This window comes from Globicephala melas, chromosome 16, assembly GCF_963455315.2.
Source record: "Globicephala melas chromosome 16, mGloMel1.2, whole genome shotgun sequence".
Classification (NCBI taxonomy): domain Eukaryota; kingdom Metazoa; phylum Chordata; class Mammalia; order Artiodactyla; family Delphinidae; genus Globicephala; species Globicephala melas.
Window position 1 is genome coordinate 29,254,960 of NC_083329.1, and position 14,718 is coordinate 29,269,677.

At 51.8% G+C, this 14,718-nt stretch overlaps 1 protein-coding gene across 1 annotated transcript in view; it reads left to right on the top strand.

The window, feature by feature from the left end:
- Window positions 1-48: 48 nt before the first annotated feature.
- PYROXD2 (pyridine nucleotide-disulphide oxidoreductase domain 2) overlaps window positions 49-14,718 on the top strand; it is a 28,792-nt gene continuing 14,122 nt past the window's right edge. Inside the window, exons 1-5 of the mRNA XM_030865301.2 lie at window positions 49-2,020; window positions 6,625-6,644; window positions 9,062-9,155; window positions 9,238-9,311; window positions 14,527-14,682. Coding sequence (XP_030721161.1) covers window positions 1,894-2,020; window positions 6,625-6,644; window positions 9,062-9,155; window positions 9,238-9,311; window positions 14,527-14,682 — 471 coding nt within the window. The 5' untranslated portion in view covers window positions 49-1,893. The remainder of the gene's footprint in view (window positions 2,021-6,624; window positions 6,645-9,061; window positions 9,156-9,237; window positions 9,312-14,526; window positions 14,683-14,718) is intronic.

A 14,718-nucleotide genomic window follows, 5' to 3' on the forward strand; every position in this document is an offset into this window, starting at 1 on the left:
GTGTCACTCGGTCCAATGGATCCCAGGCTTTAAGGTTTTCCAAAGCTTCTCTAGGGGTCCTGGTGTGCCCTGGGTTGAGAGCACTGCCCCAGGGGTACAGCCCTTCCTCTAACCTGAAAGTCCCCCCCAAACGGACACAAGGACAAGAGGCCGTCAGAGCCCTGGGACTTGGGAGCATCCACTGCTCTGGGGCCGAGAGGCCACAGCTGGGACAGAGGGAAGTGAGGAGGCAGAAGTACACAGCGCAGCGAGGCGGTGGGTTTGCGTGTGACACCAGACAGCGGCCAGGCCTTCCGTGCCTTCAGTCTTGAGCTAAAATTCATAAGAGCACACTGATCTTTCCTGTTAAGTGAACAGCTTACTGAGACAGAGATACTGAAGGAGCTAGACCAACACCGCGGGCTGAAGTCCGCAGAAGGTGGCAGTGAGGGACAGAGTCCCGAGGTGACTGGGACTGCCTTTCTCCTTAATATCGTGACTTTATGGACAGGAATTATGACATGATCGGGAAAGTACAGAGGAGCAGAAGGGGAAGACTCAGTGTCGAAGCCCACTGCTGTTCAGGATCCTCACTCCTGTCACCTAGTATTTTCCCTTCACTTTCAGCAGCTGCATGCTGTGACACGTCTAGTTTAACCAGTCCCCCTAGTTTTTCAATATTATAAATAACACTGGAGGGAAGATGCTGACTCGGATTTTAGCAGAGACACACGCGGTGTAAACTTTACGTGGCGTCTGGAGGGGTGTCTGATTCGAGGGTAGAAGTGTCCCCAGAAGTCCCTCTTACCCAGAAGCGACTTTCCACATACTCTTCTAATTTTGAGATGCACTTCTAATAACGGGTTTCTAGATGTCAGAGCAGTACAGAAACTCCCAGCCCCTAGGGTGCTTTTTCCTATACAGGGAATGTCCTAACCAATGGGCAGGGAGCGAAAGAGGCTCCTAATTCAGGACAGGCCAGAGGATAGTAAGCACTAAGCCAAAGATATTTACGATGCGGTCTTTAATCCTTGAGGATTCTTGGAAAATGGGAAACGTTCCAAAACACAGAAGAGAAATGTTCAGGCCTTCAAAAGAAAAAGGCGAACCCCCAAAATCACGAGGACTGAACTGGCCCCCAGACCTTTCCAGCTGTGCGGCAGCCTGAGAAGTGGATGGCGTTTAAGCATTTGGATGGCATTTAAGCAAGGACGTGTGGCTCTCTGGGGGCCCTAGGGGCAGATGCCACCCCCACCCCCACCCCCCAGCCGCAGTGTTGCTGAGGCCCTGGTGTCGGCAGTGCGGAGGGCCTGCCCCAGAGGCCTTCAGGCAGTGGGTCCCTGAGCCTGCTGTGGGCATAGAGCAGTTACCCCCCTACAAGCCGGAGGGACGGGAAGCTGGAGCAGAGTCTGACCCAAGTCCCTCTCTTTACTTGGATTCCCACCCCCAACTCATCCGGGACCTTTAATTCCTTAACCAGAAGCAGGACAGCACAGGGGAGGAGACGGACCTTTGGAACACTCATTAGCACACTCACACACACACGCACATTCTCCGAGCCTCAGTGCCCCTCCTCTGGGGCTTACACGAGGGGCTGCACGACCGTGGTCAGCACAGGGCCTGGCACACAGGAGCCCTAGAGAATTAGCAGCACGGTGGTTACTCTCTGGGGGCCTGGAGGTGCAGGACTTCTGCCTGGCTAACAGGCGACCTCCCGCGACTCGGCCGGGTGTGGACGGGGTCAGGCTGGGCTGTGGGCAGCTCAGCCTCCCCTGTTTAGTCGTGGCCCAGGGCCAAGTACGGCAGCTGGGCTGCAGCTCCTCCTCTCTTCCTGCTTTCTCCCTGTTCCTCCCCCTGCCTGGAGAGGTACGAAAAGCTGCTTGCAAGCAAATTCTTGGCCTAGCCCGGGCAGAAATGGCTGCATGTGGCCGAGGGCTCTGCAGGGCCGTGGCTGCCTCTCCCCACCCCGCTTTAAGACGAGCTCACTCCGACGCCAGGGGACGTCTGAAGCCGGAGTACGATGCAGTGGTAATAGGAGCAGGTAAAGTGGGCTGGGCCAGAGCTGAGGGGCTGAAGGGCAGCCCTGCTCAGAAGGCCCTCGCGTCCCTCTACTCTGGCATGAGCTGGCCAGGAGTTGGGATGAGAGCAGGTGCTGGTGTGGAAAGCCCACCTGTCTGCAAGCAGATGCCGGGGTTCTGGGGTTGGCTTTGCTGTTGACTCACTGTGTGGCCTGGGGCAGATTCTTGCACTCTCTGGGCTTGAGTCTTCCCATCTAGAATGACCAGGGAGGACTAGGTGAATTCAGGGGTTTCCACGTATCTCCTGTGAAATTAGCTAGTTGCCACCATACTCTTGGAAAGCATATGGTACGTAAGGTTTGGAAGGAAAGAGCCCTGGGACAAGAAGTGTGAAATCCAGCCACCCCAAGTGCCCTGAGTTCTGGTCACCACCCCCTGACCACTGAGACACCCCACCCCCAAGGACACTGCAGTTGCTCCATAAAGGGGAGTTAGGAAAAAATAGAAATGAGTCCCAGAGATTCTCCTGCCTACGCACAGAGGGTGACAGCCCCTGTTGCCTTGCCTGCCTGGGCACGTGGGAGACCTGCTGCAGTGACCCTGCTATGCTTTGCTGAGCCCCAGGCTGCAGGGCACCTGATTCCACTGCGAGTGTGTGAGGCTGCGGGCCAGGACCAGGCTGCCTTTCCTCCGGGCCTTCCACTCACACTCACACAGAGCCCCAATTTCAGCTTCTGACATTATTTCCAACTGGGTTTATACAGAGCGACCAAGACAGGCCTGGAAGGACATGCTCATCACACAGCTTTAAAGCTGTGTCCCTGTTTGGGCATTTCTTCATTTGTACCCCTACAAAGAGCAGTCGTGTGCTGGCCAATGTTTACTAGTCACCTCTCCAGGGAAAATGTGCACATGTATATCCATACGTAAGTTTATTATAAATACGGAGGTAAAAGAAGTGTAGCACACAGTTTTGCAGATAAAAAATACAATACTGGGCTTCTCTGGTGGTGCAGTGGTTGAGAGTCCGCCTGCCGATGCAGGGGACACGGGTTCGTGCCCCGGTACGGGAAGATCCCACATGCCGCGGAGCGGCTGGGCCCGTGGGCCATGGCCGCTGAGCCTGCGCGTCCGGAGCCTGTGCTCCGCAACGGGAGAGGCCACAGCAGTGAGAGGCCCGCGTACCGAAAAAAAAAAAAAAAATATATATATATATATATATATATACACAATACTGTAAATTCCAGGTAGCCAATCTGTTCTTACCAAGTACCTGTGACTTCTGCCAAACTCAGTAACCAACCTGTGGTTGCAATTTGACAAATGAAAATAGTTCTGAAAAGAATGTAGTTTGATATTTTTATTTAAACAGCAGAAAGAAAGTGAAACAAAGATTTATGTCTGAACTTCACGCCTTCCTCAACGACGGGAATGACTTTGCTCAATCAGATAATGTTTTTCGAACACTGGAAGAACAGTTCCTCAATTTTTTGCACATTTCACAGTGTAACAGCTACAGACACAAGTTTAATCTACTTTATTAGCAGGTTCTCCATCACTTTCTTAAGTCTAACAACCAAAAACAATAACTCAAGCCCTGGTGTGTAATGTTTGCAGATTTCCATAGTGTGAATACTCCTACTGTGGCCTTTTTCAAAGTTACCAATGTGATGTCACCAAAGGTGGATTTGGGAGAGAGATGCAGCCAAGGATCATCATGTAGCGTGGCCCCTCTGTGGGTCTCTAGAGGTAAATAACCGTGAAAGCAGAGCCAACCGTTAAAGCAAAGTAAAACAGGAAGTGACAAGCTTTGAATATTTATTACCTTGGTTTTTAATATAATTATTTCATTGTAAGTTGATGTAATTTAATTTTTTACCAGGGGCTGCGTTTGACAACTATCTCACCGACTTCCGGGGCTGGGAGACTCCTGCCCCAGCCCCCACTGACTGGGCTCAGGAAGTGGAAGTGCCTCCCACCTTTCTTGCCCTTGGTGACAGCCCAGCCCTGCTGCCTCTTGGCAGAGAGGTTGATCGTAGGTCCCCAGATAGACACCTGGGTGAATTGCCACAAGTGTGTGAGTCTCAGGCCTGAGTTTTTCTTTGACGTTGCTTCTCTAATTGCTGGTTTGAAGGCATTTCCAGCCTGAGTGAGGAACACAGTGGCATCTTCTAAGATAAAGATTATCTCTGCTCCCTGAAGCCACACTGGGAGTCACCTTAAAAGAGGACCCTGATTTAGTCATTTGACTAACTTTGCCTAAGAATGACCCAAGGAACTAGTTAAAATGCAGTTCCTGGGCCCCTACCTGGTGATTAGGATTCTGAGGAAGTCAGCACATCTAACCAGCACTTGGAATGGATCTCATGGGGGCATCTGCAGCCCACACATTCAAGAACCCACGTTCAGGGCAGCTTCTCTCCAGAGCTCCCCCGTGCCTGCTGCATAAGGAACCCTGCAGTCTGGCCTGGAGATGAGCTGAGCCCAAGCCCACAGCTTAAGACTCCTTCAAGGGGAAAGGAGAGGTCACCAGAAGCTGCAGGAAGGCTCAGCCAGGACTGGGGGTAGGGGAGTGGGGGAGGACAGAGGAGCTTGGGCTGTTGGATCCTCGACCTTTGCCCTTTGAGGTCTGTTTGTGCATTTGTGGGCTTACATGTGTTGACTGAACTGGACCTTGCTGCCTGGAAGCTTTTATTAGTTTTCCAAGATTTATAATCAGCACTGATTAAAAGGCAGCTACCTTTTATTGTCTGCTAAGGGACAGGTGCTTTACGTGCATTACCGGTTATCCTCCCTTCAACACTGCAGGTCCGGCAGGCCCTCTGTTTTTACGCGTGAGGAAGACAGCAGAAGCCAGGATGAGCCCAGGACAGTCTGCCTTTAATTTGTCATATGTATTTGAGAGCAGGGCTTTCCAAATTTCAGCTTGCAATCCATCCATTCATGATTCCCTTCCATCATATTTTTGAAACTTTCTTAAGAAAATTATCAAAAACATATTAAAAATAGTACTATATCAATCAGCATTTTTAAATGAAATATAATCAAGTAGATCATCACATGCTTATCACATGAGGATTTAATATTAGTTCCTGAAACTTTCGTTTCTGTGAAATACATTTATGTGTGTGGGGGGGTGTCAGGTCACAGAGTAAAATGCGTTTCTTCCTCAGATCACGGCCAAAGAGTTTAAAAAACTCCGTTTCAGAGATTCCTTTAATGGATGATAAATTGGCTCAATGACCTAGAAAATTCTGGCAGGTCTCTATGTGGAAAATGTAAAACAAAACCAACTCAGCCGTGAGAAATCCATCATGTGGGGTCATTGCTGCCTCCTGTTTGTGGATGTTTGTCAGTTTAATGGCCGAGCCTTTTATTAGAGTCAACGCTGGGTTCAGGTTGGCGCTCAGAGAACACAGTTACCTTCTGGCATCTTTGAAGACTCAGAGTGACTTCCCACCACCAAAGAGAAGCATGTGCCGTGTGTCCCAGGGGAGGCCTGGCCCCCCTCCCTGAAAGCAACCAGGGCCTGTTCTCCACCCATCGAGGACTTCTCCAGCTGCTGCATTTTATTCTGAGACTAAGGAAAGGGGAGGCCCCAACCCCAGGGCCCCATGTGCTCGGCCTGTGGGTCTGAGACCACCTGCATCAGAATGACCAGGGAGCTTCTGTGAAGTACATCCTGGTCCACGGCCCCAACCTGCTGAGTAGATTCTGGGGAGGGGTTGGGGAATCGGTGTTTACTCGAGTTCTCACGTGATCCTGGAGCTTCTCAGGGCTGGAGCGGCACTTGCTAGCTTGGTGTGCTAGCTTGCTAGCTTGGAGGCACTTGCACTTGGGCTTGGTGTGGAACGTCGGATCCCAAGCCAACTTTCAGGGCTCCTATCCCAGGGGCAGCCTGCCTAAAATTTTTGGAAAGAAACTCTATAGTAGACCAATCTGCCCCGTCAGCTGGCACCCCCGAAGCACGCTGAGCTACTCTAGCGCACGTCAGAGCCGTGTGTGTTTCATTCATTTTGAGCTGTTCCTGTTTTATTTGGGGAACACTGGGAATTGACAAAGACGCCCCTTCTGGGGCACTGTTGTGAGCCACGCTTGGGCACAACAAGCCATGCCTGGCAGCAACTGTCCACAGGACCAGCGCTCACCCGGACGGCTGGTGATTCCATGCCAGGCAGGGACGTCTGGCATCATCGTACAGCCTCGCCTCCCTCTCTTCCCTGCTAAGTCAACTGTCACACTCCCTCTGACAGTCACCCACTCGTCCCCAAGTGCCAGAAGCCCAGCAATGCGAGGCTTCGTGGGATAATTTTCAACTAATGACTGTGGATTTCTCCTTGTCCCCACTCCAGCATGAGCCACTGGCCAAGCCAGGGTGACAGGACTTTTTTCAGTTCAGGGCAAGAACCGGGGTTTTCTGACTCCCCAAAGACTGGTGTCTTACAGCATTGAGCTAGATGCTGTTCCAACATCGAGGTACAGGTGAGGGGGTCCCCCAAGTTCTGCTACCTCTCCAGGATCTTCATGGGCATGGGGACAGGGGTGGGTGGCCACACTCCTCAAGGAATGTGTCTGTCTGCCCACTGACGACTGTCGCTTTCCTCCCCCCTCCTCCTTCTCGTTGCAGGACACAACGGGCTGGTGGCTGTGAGTCCCTCCCACTCTGCCCCTCTTCATTGGTCCCTGGGTGTGTGGCCCTCAGCAGGAGTGTAAGGAAGCCAGAGGATGAATGCCGAGGGGGAGAAGGAAAGGCCGGCTAGTCCTCGCGCCCTGATGCTGACCAGCGGCTGGCTCGAATGGACATCTGCAGTTGCTAAGGAGGATATCAGGGGCTCCCTTGTTCTCCTCTCCTTAATGCTCATAGGTTTCCCCCATGACCTTTCAAAAGCAAGGTGATAAATAGCTGGGAAAGTGTGTAATGGGCATAGCCTGGGAGGCAGGTTGGAGCTTGCAGGGTCAGGTAACTGGGGCTGGGGGGCCTTTGACTCCAAATAGTGGGCTGTCCTTGTGTACAGACCCCATGTTCCCCAGCTAGGTTTAGGCCAGGTACCAACCCGGGGAACACAGCAGCTATACACAGTCCAAAGTGCGCCCTGGAGACAGCGAGGAAGCCGACCTAGCAGAGGAAGCGGGGTCCTGCCCCAGCACAGGTGGCTTCTGGGTCCCAAGCTGAGGCAGGCCAGGGTTACCCTAAGGCTGTGCTTCTCAGACCAGAGTCCATGTACCCCTAGGAGACCACAGTGTGTGCTACTGGGCTTCAGGCCACAAGCCTAACATGCTCTAGAATATCAATGCAGGGGGCTCAGCAACATGGAGAGCCAGGAGACCTGTGTTCAATCTTAAGACTTTTCCTGACACAGCGGTTTTACTTGAACATTTCACAGGGGACATTATTTAACTCAACCGATCAGTAATTTAAAACATTGATTTTGTATTAATACCAACGTGGGTTTGTCCCCAGCTCTGCCACTTTCCATTTGCAAAGGTTAAGGCGAGTCAGTTTATCTCTCTGAGCCATGGTAAAATGAGAATTAAAATGCCCACCCTCACCGAATTGAGGTGAAGGGAATAGATGATGTGCCCCAAGGACCCAGCTCATAAAGCCTTACACAAATGGTGAGCATGGGGACAGCATGGGGCGTCCCAGGATAAGAGGTATAGGAGGAACTTAACTCTAGGACACGCACTTCGGTTGACTGATTTGGGGAGAGCCTAAGGAAGTAGGGGTCGGCTCTAGATTGGATACTGTCAGAGTGGGGGCAGCCCTGTGAGCGGGCATCTCAGTAACCGTGTGCGCGGAGAGGGGAGACTAGCGTGAGGAGAGCGGTCACTGTGCACACGTAGCATCACTCGTCTTGGCCGAGAGAGATGGTATTGTGGTGGCCCAGTAGACCCTGTCTCGTTTGTGCTTAGACACAATTGTGAAGTGGGCTTGCTCTGTCCCATTTTGTCGTGGTCAAGATTATCCCTGTCTGCGGTCACCATTATGAGATTGTTCATGTCTAGTGGGAGAAACAGGGCTTACCTCTGAGGGCCAGGCCACCTTCTGAATGTCATGTTGGGCTGCTCTTTTCTCCTTTCTCGTTAGGATGTGTCAGGAGTGTAGATTCTGGGTCCAGACCGCCTGGGTTCAGTTCCTGACACCTCTACTCATCTGTTCTGTGATCCTGAGCTATTAGCCTCACTGAGCCTCGGTTTCCTTCTCCGTGAAATGGGGAGAATCACGGTGCCTACCTCTAGGGTGGATTATACGAGATGATGCTCGCACGGTGTCTGGCACATTGTAGTAGCCAAGCGAACTTTTCAAAAAGTCTGCCTTCAGAGCTACACCATCCCTGCTGTCACCTTGCGGGTGGTAGCTGCAGTGGTGTGAGGACCAGCATTTTAGGTCTGTAGACTCAGGACTAGTTCGGTTCAACAAATATTTATTGATTTTCCACTAAGTGCTAGAGAAAAGTTAATCCCCCCCCCCGCATCATTTGTTCCCCAAAATAAGGCTGTGCTATAATCATGGCTTCACTGATTGAACACATCCCATGTGCCAGGGACCCTGTGTAAGCCCCTTCTAGGGACCAGCTCAGAGAATTCTCACAGTGACCCCGTGAAGCGGTCAAAGTGGGTGTTATTATCATCAGCCCCATTTTTGCACATGAGGAAACTGAGGCTGGATGGATTAGGTACTGAGGCCGCCCCAGCAGAAAAGAGAAAGAGGAGTGGAACCTGGGCGGTCGGGCTCAGCACTCACAAGGCAAGCTCACCGTGCTGCCTGCCTCAGGCCAGTGAGGAGAGCGAGGCTTGCCACCCCACCTCCCCAGGAGATGAAGAGTTCACAGAGGCACTGGACCCTGCAGGAGGGAAGGTCACCTCGGGCTGGGAAGTGGAGGGGCAGGACCAATCATGTCAGGTCTTAGAGAACATCTCGGGGGGGGGGTGAACATTCACGGGTGGCAGGGGGAGGGGCATCTCAGAGGCAGGGACAGCTTGAGCCAGCCCTGTGGTGAGGACCCTGAGGGTGCGGGTCAGCCCCCAGGGGTAAAGGGAGGGCCCTGTGTGCCCCGCCTCAGGCGGCATACCTGCAGAGACTGGGGGTGAACACGGCAGTCTTCGAGAGACGCCACGTGATCGGGGGTGCAGCTGTCACAGAGGAAATAATCCCAGGTGAGCCAAAGAGGTGGGTGAGGGGCATGGGGGGTGACCACTGGTGACCCCTGGTTACTGTCTTCATCCGATTCATTTTCAGGGTTTAAGTTCTCCCGAGCATCCTACCTCCTCAGCCTGCTCCGACCGCAGATTTACACCGACCTGGAGCTGAAGGTAGAGCGTGTGTGTGTGTGTGTGTGTGTGTCCACCTGCTCCATGGCTTGGGGGCTGGGGAAGTGGGCAGTTGCTATTCTTCCCTCCGAGGGTGTGTCTATCTCCCATGGTCTCCGTAGTGCCTGCCCACAAATGGGCTTTGTCTGGCCCACCCAGTGTCTTAAAGATCAGGAAATTTCATACACAATCAAACCTCTCGAAGAACAGGCTTTGTCAACATCAGGCCCATGTTCCTCCGTGCTGTACCGGCTGGCCCTTTACGTGGATTCAGTCCCAGCTCTGCTTTGTCACATCACTTCCTGGGGTCTGTCCAGCCCCCATAGGAAACCTGCTAGGACCCTTGGGCATCTGAGTTTGCAAAGCTGCCTTAGGACCTGAGCTGATTTCTGCCCTCATTACACATGAGAGCCTGTCACCGTCCTCGGCAGCTTGAGCAGGAAGTCGGACTCGGGGACTTTCACCTCTCTGGGCTCCTGGGCCATTTTGAGGGCATCCTGAGAACTCACAGTCTGCCTCTGTCGACTCCTCGTAGCCTCACCTTGGTCCACAGTCTTGTCCCCCGCCCCTTCAGATTCCTTCACCCCCTCACTGCCTCTTTGACAAACTTGGTCATGCATTCCAGGAGCCCACTTAGCTTACCTGCTTGGCGCCTCTGTCGCCCACCCCTTGGAGAGAGGTCCCCTGCGCCGTCTGTATACGACGCTGACGGCACTTCAGCACCAGCTTTGCCCTAAATCTTAAATTAATAAGACATTAATCCGCTGACACCCATTAAATAAAGTATTCTTTGTACCCCTAAGAGAGACACAGAGAGAGAGCACACACCTGTCACCAGCCAGGACTGGATGAAACCCTGCCAAGGCCTGGGAATGGGTCTGTGGACTTCAGTCCAAACCAGACTCTAGGTGAAGGCAATTTTCTGACACACCAATTATGCAGAGTGGCAAGTGTGAGGGGAGGGGTGGGGGTAGACCCTCCTTTTAAAAATCTAACTTATGAAAGCTGAGGATCCCAGAACAGAAATTTTCACATAATTATTCTCTTTATTTATTTTTTCTTTTTAAAATAATTTCCTGGGATTTCTCTTAATTTATTTTTTTGGCTGCATTGGGTTTTCATTGCTGCGAGCGGGCTTTCTCTGGTTGAGGCGAGCGGGGGCTACTCTTGGTTGCGGTGCGCAGGCTTCTCATTGCAGTGGCTTTTCTTGTTGCGGAGCACGGGCTCTAGGCACGCAGGCTTCAGTAGTTGTGGCTCGCGGGCTCTAGAGCACAGGCTCAATAGTTGTGGCACATGGGCTTAGTTGCCCTGCGGCATGTGGGATCTTCCCGGACCAGGGCTCAAACCCATGTCGCCTGCATTGGCAGGCAGATTCTTAACCACCGCGCCACCAGGGAAGTCCGTTCTCTTTATTTTTTTAAAAAAGTTACTCATTTGAAAATGGTATTCTCATAGGGTTCCTTTAACTAGCAGCTCCCAAGTGAATTGAGTATATCCTTTGATCTCTGATCTTGGGCTGCATTAATAGGAGAATGGTGCTCAGATCAAGGTGGGAAGCAGTCCTGCTGCGTGATGCACGGAACTAATCCCATCCGGAGTGCACGGTACCTTATTTTAACAGGACGTTGACAACTCAGAAGATACCTATAGGAGGGCAACTTCTCCTCTTTCTAGGAATATTCTGTTTCCAAAACAATAATAAAGAGCATTTATTTTACCAGTGTCACATCGTGGGCTACGAGCTTTCATGCTCTGTCAATTTGTCCTCGTCTGTGAGACGAGAGCAGGTAGTGTCCCCATTTTATGATGAGGGAACCGAGATTCAGGGGGGTTAAGTTCGCACACTAGGAAGTGACCAAGAACTTGAGCCAGGTCTAACTGACTCCTCCTCGTTCTGTGAGGTGCCGCCGCCATGGGCACCTTGATAGCCACCCAGCTCAGCCTCGTGCACCTCCAGGCACTTTGCCGATGACAGTGGGCCAGGTCACAGACATAAGCTCTTCCAGCAGCTCCGGCCTCGGTAGAGCACGGGACTGAGATTGCAGACTTTGGAACCTAACTGGTCAGTTTTGAATCCCTGCTCTGCTGTTACCAGCTGTATGACTTGGGCTGGTGGTGCCTCATCTTCCTCATCTGTAAGATGGAGATGTAATAGTACTTGCCTCATAAGGCTATTGTAGTGGTTGGTGTTTGCTAATCATTAGTACAGTGCCTGGGGCATGGTCAGTGCTCGACAACTGTCAGCTAGTATTACTGGGTTGGCCAAAAAGTTCATTCGATTTTTCCATGTTACAGAAAAATCCGAGCGGACTTTTTGGCCAACCCAATATTATGCCCATTCGTCAGTTGAGAAAACTGAGGCTCCAGAAGGACCTGTGGCCTGCTACTTCCTATCAGACCTTCCCACTGTGGGCCTGTGCCCGATTAGACTGAGCTCTACTTGAGCCAGAGGATGACTCCGCCAACCTGCTTGAGGCCTCACTGGGCCTGTTTTCCAAGTCTCAGTTTCCCCAGCTGTCGATGAGATCATCTCGCAGTTCTATCCACCTGGATAGTAAGCTTGCTTTTACAGTGGCCCCACAGTGAGTCGTGGGATCCAGACAAGGAGGGCAGAGCTTTTGCCCTGGGTGTATGTGGCAGAGGGTGGTGGTGTCTTTCATCCTGTATCAGCCAGCAGCTGCCTTCCCCAGCTCTCCCTGGACCAGCCTTGACCTCATTCAAGTGGCACCCCCTTGTCCTCTCTCCCACCTGCACTCACCTTCTGGCTCCCAACCCCATCCCTTTGCTCCTGCTTTCCTCGGAAATCTCTCTAAGGCAGGGCTCTCAAACTCTCAGGTCCCTGAGAACAATCTGGGTAACTGGTGGGAAAGTGGTTCTTGCTCAGAGGAACGAAGGGTGATCCTGTGGGACTGTGGTGGGCCCAGGAGCCAATGATTCTGAAGTAGGAGGACCCCAGAGCACAACTCTGAGAACCACACCCCTTAACTCTCCCATTTCTCTGCTCCCTAATGCACGGCTTGTCCCTTCCCAGCAATTTCCAGCCAGGACGGCTGTACATGCTGAGAAATCCCATGGGTAAATCAGAAGTATTTTGTTTTTTACAAGAGGGAAACTGCGTGATCTGAGCAAATCTAATGGGGATAATATAACGGTGGTTTAACAGCCCCTTCTTATTCTGACACCACATCATCAAAACCATCAAGAATAACAACGGCTCCCTTTATGAGAGAAAGTCCTGGAATCAGATAAATACATTAATCCTGTTCAATTATCGAGACTTGAAACAACCCTTGGGATCCTCTTGGGTCCCTTTTTTGGTGAGGGGAGGTTATTGATTCATTCATTCAGCAAATGCTTCTGAGCACTTGCCCTGTGCCAGGCCCTGGGAGAGGCATGTGGGGAGACAGCGGCGAGGGAAGGGGGCAAGGCTTCTGCTCTTAGTGAGAGGACCTCAGGGAGAGGTAAGTGCCACCTAAAGAAAGGAAAATAAAGTAATGTGACAGTGAGGAACTGGAGGCCCAGCCTGGACTGGTGACCAGGAAAACCTCCCTGAAGGGGTGACGTTTGAGCTAGCATTCAAATGCCAAGAAGTCACCAGCCCTGTGAACATCTGAGCAGAAAGCGTTGCAGTCAGAGGGAAGTGAAGGTGGACAGGCCCAAGGGGAGGGAAGGTCATGTGGCCGGAGCAGACAGTGCCCGGCCGAGAGGCAGCAGGTGGTGTGAGAGAGGGCCAGGGGCCAGAGGAGACAGGCCTCGCGTGCTGTACGCAAGGGCCTGCGCTTTATCCTGAGCTCCGGGGGCAGCAGAGGTGTTAAATCGACAAGTGGAGTGATGGGATTTATGACCTTATGGAAGGTCATACCACCTGCTGGATGGTGTGGATTGCGGTGGAAGCAGCCATGGTCGCAGGGTGGCGGCTCAGGCTGAGTCAGGGCGGGGACATGTGGACCAGGTCTGGAGGCTGAGCTGTGAGACTTGGTGATGGATGTGATGCCAAGGGTGAGAGACACAGAGGAACTAGGGATGCCACCTGGGTGGGAAAGAGTTCACTGTATCAGGAGGAACCAAGCTGGAAGTTCCTCCAGTTTGGAATCAAAGGCATTCCCCATCTTAGTGTTAGAAAGGATCCTGTGGGTCTCCCAGCCTGCCCCTACCAACGCTCAGACTCACCTCCACAGAACCCTCAACCGTGGAGACCCTGCCATCTGGAACACCCGTGGTTTGGGGAAACTTCTGCTGTAATTATTGGAAAAATCTCTTTTGGTTTCCTCATGTTTTCCTAAAACTTCTGCTCACAGATCTCATTTCGGGGGCAGGGGATGGGGGTGGGGAGATTGCTACTCAGGTGACATTTGAGCAAAGACCTCAAAGAGGTGAGGGAGCAGACCAAGTATCTGGGGGAAGAAGTCCCTAAACGCCAAGTTCGTCAAGTTGCACATTAAATACGCACAGCTCTTTGTACGTCGATTATACTTCAATAAAGTGGTTTAAGAAGAAAGAAGTCTCCAGCGGGAGCAGGAAGTCTTATTGGTGGAGGCAGCACAGGCCCTTTTTGTTTTATCTCCACCTTCTTTGAAGAAGTAAGTGTACTCTTGGAAAGTTCTGTGTGCTAGTCAAATATTTGTAAATCAAATCATATTCTCAATGCATCAAGGGAACTTCCATTTAAAGTGACCCTGGAGTAAATGAGCCTGCAAAGTAAATAAGTTGTTTCTGATGTGAACGATTTATCCACCTTGTAAATATGGATTTTCACATGACTGTGGCTTTATTGTGTCTTTCTCAGTTTTAGTTACTATTTCTGAGAGGGGGGCATTTAAAGACTAACACTGAGAGCCAGGGCTTTGGAGTCACAGGGGTGTGGTTTCGAAACCAGGATCCACCTCCCCATGTGACCTTGGACAAGTTATTTCACTTCTCTGAGCCTCTGCTGTGGCATTTGTACAATGAGGATGATATACTTACAGAGCTGTTGTGACGTAACCATCGTAAACCCTAGTACAGTCCCTGGCACTGGGTGGCGTGGCGTGGTATGGCATGGTCTGCCATAGGGTGCCTGGGCAAGAGGGCTTTTTATACACCTGTATCAAAATTAGGAACCAGGACCACAGGCCTTGGGAACCTGCATGCAGGTACCTAAGCGGTCACACAAACACAATCAGAGAAGGGTCATGGGCAGATCCCCTCAAATGTTACCTGTGCTGTCTGTGTTCTGCAGAAACACGGGCTGAGGCTTCATCTTCGAAACCCCCGCTCATTCACACCTATGCTGGAAGAGGGCACAGCCGGCAAGGTGCCCAGGTCCCTTCTGCTGGGCACAGACATGGCAGAAAACCAGAAGCAGATCGCCCAATTCTCACGGAAGGATGCCCAGGTAGGGAAGGTGACCAGAGACTGATCTCCTCCATCT